Below are 12,522 nucleotides of genomic sequence, written 5' to 3' on the forward strand. Positions count from 1 at the left end.
ACATTGGGCTCCCTGCTCAGGGGGGAGCCTGCTTCTCCCTCTGCCTCTGCCCCTCCACCTGCTTGTGCTTTCTCACTCTATTACATAAATAAAAATCTTTAAAAAAAAAAATGATGAATCACTTACCTCTACCTCTGAAACGAATGATACATTCTTTGTTAATTAATTGAAGTAAAAAGATTTTTTTTAAAAGTATGCAAAGCCCACACTATAATCGTGCGCAGTCTGTAATATTTCCTCTCTGGCCCTGTAGAGTACCCCGGACAGAGCCTCTAGACAAGAAGGTAACAAATGAGTTACGCCGCGAGAGGAATGACCAGCAGGGCCCTCAGAAACCTGGTTGGCCCTCGAGACACCTCTCGACAGATGTTTGTTTATCCTATTAATTTAGCAACTCAGCTCCGAGCACCCGATTCTGTGGACAAAACCCAAGGGATCTGACAACTCTGGGACTCACTGTAGCTGTCACTCCCCTTGCTCACCACAGGTGAGAAACAGTGAGTAGGGAAAATAAGTAGCAACAGGAGGAATTCAAGTTCATAAAGAAATTTCCTTGAATTTAATAAAGATGCTAAAAATGTTTTTTGCATTTTTTTAATATTTAGTTTCTTTTTTACAAAGTTCTGTACATAAAAATAAATATACAGAAACAACCCCATCAACTGTCTGCATCAGTAATCCTCGCTGGTGGGCTCACCATTTACAAGGAAGACATCATTCAACGCAACCTGTCACAGAGACTGTCCTACCAGCAAGGACTTCTAACGTGAAGAACCGTCACTGGGTCTCTTTTATCAAGATTGTTAATCACCTGGAGGGCTTTATCTACCAACTAGCAATTACCCCTGAAATCAATGACTGCAGTCACTGGCTTTAGTGAGGTGTGACCGGCTATCACTACCACCAGTGGTGACGTCTACATCCTACTCGGACTTCAACTGGTAACGATGCAGTGCAGTTAAGAGCAGACACAAACCCCACTCCCCTTGGCTAGTCACTGTGAAAAGTGTGCGTGAGGCAATTGAACTGAGGGTTACCGATTCCTCTTGCTAATGTCGAAAGCGACATTAACAAGACTCTTAGCCTCATCCACCAGATGACGGGCCTCTGCGTCCAGGTCTCCAAGAGCAGGCTCCACCTCCTTCACCAGACAACGGGTTGTAACCTGGGATGAGAGAAAGGAAGCAAACCAGTACTGGGAACATTCTGTATAAAACATAAAATCGTGAGCCTGACACACGAAGCACAATGAAGATACAGATTCTATTCTCACAGACCTTTTCATAAAACCTGTCGCTACCACATGAAAACAATACTTTATTCTGTGATTGCACCTTGAATTACTTTCTGGTGGGAATAAAAGAAGCCAGATAGCTTCTTGGTCTTGACTCCTCAGAAACCTAAAAACTCCCCAAAACACACAAGAAATTTGCCCCAAAAAACCTCTCAAGATGGCTGGATTTAAGCATATGAAGGCTTCTGCTACAGTGCTTAATAAATAAAATGCATACATTCAAATAAGGACTGTGCGAGCTACAGAAAGTAAATTAAAAAAAAAATCAAAACAGAATGGAACTTGCCCCTTCTGTCAGTCAGACCTGGGTCATGTATGTGCCCTTGCACTCACTCCTAACTTCACACACTCATTAGCTTCCCAAAGTTAATGGACATTTGGTGACCAGGTTGAGTGGTCTTTAGGCTTTAGGCTTTAGGCCAGCGAGACCTTAACTGAGGTGGTTTTGCTGTGGGATCTCTGGGCAATAACTCCCCGTGCCTCAGTTCCTTTATTTGTAAAACCGAGCTAGTCAGAGAGTATCTGCTCTGGATCGCCGGGAACACTGAAAGAGACAATGCACAGAAGCAAGTCATGCATTACATTTTCTACAATGGGGGCGCCTGGGTGGCTCAGTCGTTAAGCGTCTGCCTTCGGTTGGGCTCATGGTCCCAGGGTCCTGGGATTGAGCCCCACATCGGGCTCCCTGCTCCTCAGGAAGCCTGCTTCTCCCTCTCCCACTCCCCCTGCTTGTGTTCCCTCTCTCGCTGTCTCTCTCTCTGTCAAATAAATAAAATCTTAAAAACAAAACAAAACAAAAACAACATTTTCTACAATGTCCACTCCTCTCCTAAGTATCACTGCTATTTGCTCTAAAAAATACCCTTCCAGCAAATTTTTTAAAAAAGATTTCTTTACTTTAGAGAAAGAGAGAGAGCACATGTGTATGGGGGTGGGGGTGCGGGGCCGAGGGAGAGGGCGAGAGAATCTCAAGCAGACTACCTACTGAGTAAGGAGGCGGATGCAGGGCTCGATCCCACGACTCTGAGATCATGACCTGAGCAGAAACCCAGGGTCGGATGCCTAACCAACCGCGCCACCCAGGTACCCAGAGGGGATGGGGCTCAGCCTTTAAGGGCGGCCCAGCCTGTGTCCGTGCTGCCTTGGAGCCCACATTCGGGCCTCCCCGTGGTCCTCCCGGACGCCAGCAGGCTTCCACACCTATGCTTCCGCAGCACCCGCACAGAAGGCCTCCCCTCCAATGGAGAACAAAAGTATTCCGCCGAGAACTGGCTCCTCCACAAAGTGTTCTGGGACCTTTGCCCCCTCCTCCCTCAGGATTCACGTGGAACTGCTAGCAGATCACAGACATGACTTATTTTCATTTGTGTGTGAGTCACATCTTCCCAAAAGGATGTGAAAGACCTCAAGAATGGGATGGAGGGCGCCTGGGTGGCTCAGTTGGTTGAGCGTCTGCCTTCGGCTCAGGTCATGATCCCGGGCTCCTGGGATGGAGCCCCATGTCGGGCTCCCCCTGCTCTACAGGGAGCCTGCTTCTCCCTCTGCCTGCCACTCCCCCTGCTTGTGTGCCCCTCCGTCAAATAAATAAATAAAATCTTTAAAAAAAAAAGAAAAAAGAATGGGATGGAGACAGACAGCGACCATATCACCTAGAGTGCAGAGGGGTGGGGGTTGCACACAGAAAAAAGCACTGAATGAACACCTGTCCGTGTCTCCTTGAGAAAGTTATTTGCAAGAAACAAGGTGGCCCTGGCTAAGAGGACAAAAACCACTGTGTTCTAGCCCCGTGACGCTCATCTGAAAGATGGGCAAGCTATCCCTCACCCTGCTTACCGCTTCCTTTCCAGAGCCGTGTGGGACTAGGGTGAGCTGCTTAAATCTGAGAGTCATGCCAGTTACGCACCGGGTCAATGACTGACCTCCCTTTTCGATTTCTTATTCAATGTTTGTTTATTATTATTTTTTTTTTTACACTGATGGGACACTGAGGCCAAGGAGGTTACAGGCCTCCTGGAAGCAGGACCTACACCCACATCCATGCCCTGGGACACTGGGCAACAAGGGCATTGGGCTCACCAGGTTGGCGACCGCCAGCCATTACGGGGTGTTTTGCATGTGTTTCTTTTATTTATCTTCATAATCCCAAACTTAGGAATTAGCTTCAATTTATATATAATAAAAGGAAGAAACAGAATCTTATTTTTAAAAGGTAAACCTACCCTGTAACTGCTCGGAATACTTTAGTGTCTGGTACTCACCACCTCCCCGCAGAGGCTTCCTGTCCGATTTTCGTTTTGGCAGGACCGATGAAGTAGAAGGCCCAGGACTGTCTTCTTCGGGAGGCTTTCTTGCAGTTCCTTTGTAACTTTTCCCTTCTTGCATGCTGTCCCACATTTCAATCTTCTGTCTCCTTTTTTGTTCTTCAAGCTGAAAAGAATTGCACATGTTACAGAATGAATTCATAAGCTACCATTTTTCTCAAAGAAAATGCTAATTCTGATGATTTTTTTCATTTAAAAGTCCTTTAAACCTGCGTTTTCTTTAGTTAGTAACACTGCTGTCATCTAGTGCAATGAGTTTAACTCACAGAAACATTTTTTTTTTTTTAGGATTTTATTTATTGGGGCGCCTGCGTGGCTCAGTCAGTTAAGCATCTGCCTTTGGCTCAGGTTATGATCTCAGGGTCCTGGGATTGAGCCCCGCATCAGGCTCCCTGCTCAGCGGGGAGTCAGCTTCTCCCTCTCCTCCCCACTCATGCTCTCTCTCGCGATCTCTGTGTCTCTCTCTCTCTCTCTCAAATAAATAAATCTTAAAAAAAAAAAAAAGGATTTTATTTATTTGGGGGGGTTAGCATGAGCAGGGAGAGGGAGAGGCAGACTCCCCACTAAGCAGGGAGCCAGACTTGGGGCTCAATCCCAGGACCCTGGGATCATGACCTGAGCCGAAGGCAGAGGCTGAAGGCAGATGCTTTACGGACTGAGCCACCCAGGTGCCCGTGTTTTTGTAAACTATTAAAGAAAGCAAAAAGTGTCACGGAAAAAAGAGTACCAATTCAGTTCTTTGGCAACTTGCCCACAGTAGGGCATTTTTGTAACACGGAAGAACTCTGACTTGGGATGGGTGAGCGTGGCTGGCAGGCCTGCTCTGTTGCCGCGTGGCCGAGCTACCCGAGCAAAGCCGCTTAATCCCTCTGCTCTGCAGACTGTGAGGATCCAACAAGGGCAGATGTGAAAGTGTTTTGAAAGTCAAGTACTACTGGAAACATAAAGGACAATTAATCTCAGCAGAAAACTGTGCACGACAATGAGCACCCGAGAAAGCCTATAAGCACACAGTGAGCAGGCTCCCAAGGCAGGAGGGAGACCCAGTGCACTGGACCTTTGCCTCTGCTTCCTACTCCTCGAAGGGCAACCTGCCCGCCAGCAACCAGGTGCTGTATCTTACATGCGCACAAACCTCCGTGCAGTACGTTTCTCATTCCCCATGGAAGGCAGACCCGAACTGCTGTTCACTCTAGTGCCAGTTAACTGCGATGTCACTGGGATATGTGAGGAGATGCCTTAGTCAGCACATTTCCAGAAAATTTCTCCACGGGTTTCAGGGTCTGCTGCTGCTAACCCCCAATACCTGGCACCTCGTGCTTCCACTGTCTGCAAGGACAAGAGGCCCAGGACTTGAAGGCTAGTCTATACTCCTAGCTGACATGCAGAACCCCAGGACATGGAACATGGCGGACAAATCCTGGGACCGCAAACAGGAGAGCTGATTCAGCTGTGGGTCGGGCGGCCTCCATCAGTTGGTTATTATTGCTCTGCTTCTAAGTATAGGAGACAGAACCCCATGTCCTATAACAATCTTAAAACCGAAAACAGGCTTTTGTCCCTTTCCCAGTTTTGGGGGGCTCACACTACAATTTTAAAAAGTGATCTTTTTTTTTTTTTTAAAGATTTTATTTATTTGACAGAGAGCTAGAGAGAGAGCACAAGTAGGCAGAGTGGCAGGCAGAGGGAGAGGGAGAAGCAGGCTCCCCACTGAGCAGGGAGCCAGACGTGGGGCTTGATCCCAGGACCCCAGGATCATGACCTGAGCCGAAGGCAGCCGCTTAACCGACTGAGCCACCCAGGCACCCCAAAAGTGATCTTTTAAAAAGATTATTTTCAGCTACATCAGCAAACTGCAAAGATGATCAAGCTATTTTACTAACACACACAAAAAACTCAGACCCTGAAGTCATCAATTCTGACATGGAGAAGGAACCCAACTTATTCTATGGCTCTCGGAACAAAGCAGTAATAATTAAATGGTTGGAGATCAGCAAAGAAAAAAACTAAAATAGAACGGCTCAAAAATGGCATCTGTGTATACTACGTTGCCATTTCAATGAAAAAAAAATTTTTTTTTAAAGATTTTATTTATTTATTTGACAGAGAGAGACACAGCGAGAGAGGGAACACAAGCAGGAGGAGTGGGAGAGGGAGAAGCAGGCTTCCCGCAGAGCAGGGAGCCCAATGTGGGGCTCAATCCCAGGACCCCGGGATCAGGACCTGAGCCGAAGGCAGACGCTTAACAACGGAGCCACCCAGGCGCCCCCAACGAAAAATTTCTATGTGTGTTTATATACAGATAAATATTTCTAGAAAAATACCTAAAAATCTAAGATGGAATGCTTGGGCAGCAGGAGGTGGAGGAACAAGGAGATCAGAGACTTAATTTTCATGGTACAGATTTTTATAATAATTTTTTTTTTTTTACTTCGTAGGATTTAAAAAGTTAAGTAAGTAACAGCAATGTGGCATTCTAGGTTAGTGATTGCGTTTAAACTGAAAAAATGCAACTGAACAGTGAAGAAGGCTGCCGAGACAGGGTGACCAAAGAGGATGAATGTGTGGAGTAGGTGTGGTCTTATTCTGTCCTTTCCTCCTGGGCTCCGGCCAAGCTGGGGAGACCAGCCACGTACTGGATGACCATGCAGAAACCACAACAGCCTCTAGTGATGGCAGAAAGGCACAGGACCTTGGAAACACCAGAGACACAGGCAAAGCCAACAGGAAGACCAATTTCTCTGCTGCCTTAGAGCATGCAGAGGCTTTCTTCTGAGAGGATGAAGAAGGGCCCAGAAACATCTGGATTGAAACTTCTTAAGAGAGCAGAGACTACAACTTGGTTGTTTCAGTTATACAGACTGGGTCAAATCTGGTGGGTGGTCTTGCTCCTGTGAAGAGCAGCACAACCCACCAGATGCTCCGGTCACTTCCAACAGCTGTCCTTGGTTCTTCTTCCCCCCACCCCTCCTACTGCTCCCCAACCAAACCATGTGCCCTTAAAAAATCTTTCAAAATCTCCTGCTCCCCATCTCACCCCTGGGTTGAGCCCACTGCTGCCCTCCCCCTGGCTCTCCTTCAATCCACTGAAGAACGGCCCCACCAAGTTAGATCATGAGATACATGGCTTGAAACAAACAATGGAGCAAGAAGCTGAATGTGTACTCTGTGTGCCCAGGGGCATGGCAAACGGAACACACAGTTTTGGGTGAGAATACACTGCGAAGAAACCACTGAAAAGCAAAAAGGTAAATAAAAGAACACCTTTTTAAAGGAGTATTTTCCCCATAAACAGTTAAGATACTGCACAAGGAAAGTGTGCGGACCGATACTGAGCTAAGTGGAATCGATTCTGCCATCATTAGTTGTTCCAGTACCTGCCCTAATGGATGGGGGTGGGGAGGACATGCAGGCAAGGTGCTTATACACACACACACACACACACACACACACACACACACACACATATTCTTTTACCCACAAAGCAGCAAAATATTTAAGACTATGTATTCAAACTAAAACCAGCTCATACCTGTCTTAGTTTTTCCTTATGCTTTTCAACTTGTGCATTTAATTCTTCTTGCATTTTCAAACGAGCAGCTGCTAAAGCCTCCTGTCGTTTAACGACAACATCGGGTTCTAAAATGTCCGGAAAAAATTGGAGAAAAAAAGAAATTCTTGAGGGTCCATATTATTAGAAGGATACAGAAGTACCGATGTCAGGCAATGCAAAAACGTGTACTTTACGTGAAAATTCTCCTGTTGTGCATAAATTCTACTGCTTATGGGGGCAGAAGACTGTCCTACCGCCGTAGTTCTTAGCCCTAGTTAAAGATCCAGGGCACCAGAAATCCCTATTAGAAACATGCATTTCTGGGCTCCCTCAGCAATTCCAATTCAGAGAGTCTGGCATAGCCCCGTGACGGACATGTAAGTGGTCTGAGGGGCACCCTGAGACTCCGTTCCACAACCTGGACATCTAACAGCCAGTCTCCAGGCTGACCAGAATTCGAGAAGACAACAAGGGAAGATAAAGTTTTCTGACTATTAGCCATCACGTATTTAGCCCAGATCCATACCACAAAGAGGTAAAGATCCTTAGGCATTTTGCCCTTATTTCTACAGAAAAGGAAAATCCTTCCAGTTAGCATTAATGCATACTAGCTCCCCAGCTTTATCTACGTTTTATCTGCTTTGTAAAAACAAAGCAGAATTGTATAAATATATTGTCACCTTCTCTATCTGCTCATCTATTCAGACCACCATGTTAAGAACCACCACAGGGCAACTACACAGTGGTGTGGCTAATTTTTAAAGAAGAAAACAAAGTAGAACTACATGTTCACATCAGCACTCTCCAAAAGTATAAGCAACCATAACTACCTACACGGTGGTGGAAAAAGAGCACGTAACTGAATCCACATAAACTGGGCCAAAGTATTGTTGTGCACGTAGCAACGGGTGTGTGTCTGGGTGTGTGTAGTGGGAGAAATGACTGGAACTCTATCTTTAGAAACAAAACAAAATTACAGTTCCACTTCAGGGAAATGTAAATTTCGGTAACATGTGTTAACTATCGGGTCATTCTTAGAATAAAATCAAGTGTCGATTTTTTTAACCAAATGTTCCTAACAAAATTGTAGAACAGCACAACATAACACTTTTGACTGCACATTTACTTTTCACAGTGCTTCACGAAAACAATTAAGCCTCTTTAAAAATGTCCAGTCTAGCATCATCTTATAAACCTACTCTTCAGTTGCAAGGGCGGGTCTCCCCCTGCGAGCACTTCACTCGTAGAGATGGCTTCCCCAGGTCACTAACACTGCCACCCTCTTGAAACCCTGCATCTTACGCAAATGTACAACTGTAATTTGTGGCTTGTTGTCATATGTACAGCCAACAATCAAAAAGACTGACAGAATGGCAGGACCACAGTTCCATGGGAGAGAGGAGAGGTATGTTTGAGTGAAGGACATTCTTAAGTCTTTCCACTAGTTACTCCTTTTGTGTTACGACATTTACTTTTCTCCCCAAACTCAGTAAGTGTGCTGAGTCAGAAGAATGATTTGTATTTATTTATTTATTTATTCTTTTTAAGATTTTATTTATTTATTTGAGAGAGACAATGAGATAGAGCATTAAAGGGGGGAAGGTCAGAGTGAGAAGCAGACTCCCTGCTGAGCAGAGAGCCCGATGCGGGACTCAATACCAGGACTCCAGGATCATGACCTGAGCCGAAGGCAGTCGCCCAACCAACTGAGCCACCCAGGCGCCCCAAGAATGATTTGTATTTAATTGAGCTGCCATTCTCAAAACGCTTGACATTTCTTTTAGATATATCCTCAGAAACTAGTTTCTACCTAACGAAAAGGCTACTGTTTCAGAGGGACTATGTTTTCGAAACAGCCAAGAGTAATTTGAAATCAGATCTGATGAGGAAGTTGTGAAAATCAAAATGTGGTGGATATAAAGAACCAAGGCTGAGTTTCTTGTCACTCGCAATGGTTCTAGAGATTCAACAGGCAGACCCACAAGTATGGAGAAGCTGTGAAGTTTTCCTTTCAATCCATCCTATAAATGAAAAACCATTTCACAAGATACGCAGTGAGTGCTCTACACACCATCAAGCAGGTTTTCCATCTCATTAAAATCTCTGAAATTAAAAAAAAAAAAAAAAAAAGCTGTTGCACATTCCCCAAAATCAATTCCAGAGGCATAAAATGGCTTTCCTTTCATACAGATCAGAATCATGAACTTCTTACTCTTCCTAACAGACTAACTTTTAAATACTACAAGAAACAGGCGTAAAGCCACTGTCTTCTCTTCTGTTACCAGGCACTCACCCACGGCAGCCGCAGCTCGGTCCAGCTGCCTCTGTCGCAAGGCCCTCAGCCGGGTGGAAAGCTTCTGAAACACCACGTAGAGAAGGATGCAGCTGAAGACGATGTACCAGCCGTAAGTGGCTAGCAGGGAGCCCACTGAAAAGGAGAAAACAGTTTTCAGGAAACTGAGTCATACCACTACTAGACTTGTCCGTAAAATTCAACGAAGGCAAAGGAAGCGTAGCTCCTGCCCTCAAAACCCTCCGGGTCTAGCCGAGGAAATGGCCTTCTAAGTAGGCAGTTAAAATAGAAGCGAGCACAATTCAGGGGTCACCGAGAAGGGACTTCTCAACCATCCGGGGAGTTGAGGGGCCAGTCCGGAGGATGGAGGGCGCCGCAAAGCGGGTTTTGATGGGTGAAAGGAAGTTTATCCGACTCAGGAGGGCAGAGGCCTTTCAGACCTCAGGAACTTATAGAAAGGGGTGGCCGTGGGGGCCGACACAGCGCCGGGTATGGAGTGGGAGGGTGACGCGAGGCCTGGAGGAAAATGCCCAGGGCCGAGTGGCCTCAGTCTCCGCAACCCAGAGGGGCTTGCTTCGCATAAAGTAAAGGATTCACGCAACAAAGGGCCCGACGGCGCCGCCCGGAGAAGTGCGGCTCCGGGAGGGCCTCCGCGCGCGTTCCAGGCCCTCCTCCCGGACCTGCGTGCGGCGCCGCCCGGCTGCCGGCCAGGCCTCCCCAGGCCTCCCCAGGCCTCCCCAGGCCCGGCCGGGCGCGCAGCAGAGGACAACGCACCGAACATGGCGGCGCCCGGGGGAGCTGGCGGTACGAGCCCGTGGCCCGCGGCCCGACTCACCCGTGACGTGCAGGTAGCGCAACCCCTCTGTCTCCAGGGCCGGCCGCGCGGACAACAGCTGCCCGTCCCGCTCCATGGCCGCCGCCGAGCCGCGCGGCCAGGCCGAGTCAGCTGGAGTCTTCGCCTTCCGGCCCGCCCCTACGTACACGTGGCGCGCGCCCGAGACCAGCGACCCGGAGTCCCGGCCAATCGTGACGCGACCCGGCCCTGAGGCTCGGCCAATCACGGCGAGGGCGTGGCCAGCCGGGCGGGGCCGGGAGAGCAGGACCGGGCGGTGGCAGGCGGCCCGCGGCCTACAGCGCCCTGGGTAGGCGGGCGGCGTCGCTGCTGGCGGGGTTGAATCCATGTGACGGATCTCCGAGCCGACTCCGTCCGGCAGGTTTACCTTTGTACTGATTGCGCACCGAGGTCACGGGGGGTTAGGGGCCGCCTGGAAACAGCATTTGCGCCCACATCCTTGCCCCGGGCCCACTGGGCAACAACTCGGCCGGCAGAATCCCGGCAGATGAGGGTTGCCGCCAGGGTCCGCCCCCAAGGCGTGCAGATGAAACCCTGGCAGCCTCCTCCTCCAGCTGCCCCGGTTGCATTTCAGGCTAAGAAGTCCCGCCGACCCTCACGGTTCTCCTCCCCTCCTGAGCCAAAACCTCTTGGGAAAGAATTAAAGCGGTGGCGCCAACACGTATCGACTCCTACTGGGTGTCACAGGCAGTATTAGTTGTTTATGATAGTTTCCTGGCTGTTTCCTCGCCTGCAAAGCCCTCCTCCACCGCCTCCACTCCTCTCCCATCACTCCGCTCCCGAGCCTACTTTCACCCCCCTACTAGAAATTTGAGCTTGAGTGTTTTTAGAGGAGGCTTTGACGTGAACACACCTAGCTGTGTCTCTAAAGGAGAGCTGAGAATCAGGAATACGGTCGTGAAAAGACAGCTAACGGGATGACGTCAGAGCTTTTCTTCACCTTGAAAACGGGCTCTAGAAATGGGGAAATGGAGGACTCTGGATTTTGTCAATTAAAGCTGTGAAGACAGCCATTGCTGAGTTTAGGAGGGAGAAGTTTTAGTCCCTCCTTGATGTTTTCCTCTCACTTGTAAAAGGTGATGAACCATCACTCTTTGTTTTGAAGTGGTTTCTCCCTCGATCTGGCATCTTGCAGGAACTCGATGTGCTAAAACTGAACTATTTCTTGGGATTATGACTGCAATAGTTGGTTTGGGATCAGCTTTAAATATACCTTGTGTATAAGTAGTGATAACCTAGTCAAGAGATGGGGGTTGCCCCACTTGTTTGGTTATGCTCTGGACATTAGGTACACTATACTGTAGGAGAGTCACTGTTCATGGAAGCAGTGGGCGAGGACCTCTTTTCCCTTCAGAGCGTTAATATCCTGAAAAGGGATATGGCACAAGTTTCGATTAATGCTTGGGACGTTCATTTTCTTATAGTAATTTAGTGGTTAAGATTGCTGGTGGCTTGGGTTGGCTAAGAAGGTTTTTAACAGATAGTTCCCTACCCTGACAAAAGGTGTCAGTTCAAGATGTGAAAGTTTCAGGAATGTTGCAGTGAACATCATTTCAGAGCTCCCAGTGTAGCTCCGGGATTAGGATATTTGGAGTAGCTATGGAGGAAGATCCCACCTCGCAGAGATCCTACCTTACTGTTGCCAGCTTTCAAACCAAGTCAATGAACTGAGTCAACCTGCATATCATAAAAATGCCAAAATGTTGCATCTGGTAAAATGGGGGAGAAGAGTTTGCCTTATTTGCCTTGTTTACCCACCCTGCCCTGCAGTGTCTGCAGGCATGAAGATGGAATAAATTTAACATTCAGTTTCTATCATTTAAACAGAAATAGTGAATAATTCCTGTCACTGAGAACTTTGTGATATAAAATAGAAACCAGCACAAAAGTAATGAAAATAATGCATATTTTTAAACACCAAGAATAAAGTACCTTTGCATACTATTATAAACTAGTGTCTTTGTTGACATATGTATTCACAGTATGATGAATAGTATATTCACCTAAAATCTAATAGGTTTTGAATTACTAGGATGCAAGGATAAAGGGGTTTTGCTTCAGTTCCTAGCACAATGCTGTTCTTAAATTCCCATTGATAGAAGTTATTCTTCCTAGTCAGGCTTATGCGTTACCTTTGTCCCTTTAATCTGGGTGTGTCATCTCACCTAGCTTATCTAGAACCATGTTATTTCAGCACACATGTTGTTC

At 47.3% G+C, this 12,522-nt stretch overlaps 1 protein-coding gene across 1 annotated transcript; it reads right to left on the reverse strand.

Moving 5' to 3' along the window:
* Window positions 1-230: 230 nt before the first annotated feature.
* SELENOS (selenoprotein S) lies at window positions 231-10,446 on the reverse strand. Its single transcript, XM_032391319.1, has 5 exons — window positions 10,297-10,446; window positions 9,462-9,596; window positions 7,148-7,254; window positions 3,553-3,721; window positions 231-1,165 (listed from the first exon to the last, which is right to left on the reverse strand). The coding sequence occupies exons 1-5, from the start codon at window positions 10,370-10,372 to the stop codon at window positions 1,086-1,088; spliced, it is 567 nt and encodes a 188-aa protein (XP_032247210.1). The 5' UTR covers window positions 10,373-10,446; the 3' UTR covers window positions 231-1,085.
* Window positions 10,447-12,522: the final 2,076 nt, after the last annotated feature.

This window comes from Phoca vitulina, unplaced genomic scaffold (assembly GCF_004348235.1).
Source record: "Phoca vitulina isolate PV1807 unplaced genomic scaffold, GSC_HSeal_1.0 scaffold61, whole genome shotgun sequence".
NCBI lineage: Eukaryota > Metazoa > Chordata > Mammalia > Carnivora > Phocidae > Phoca > Phoca vitulina.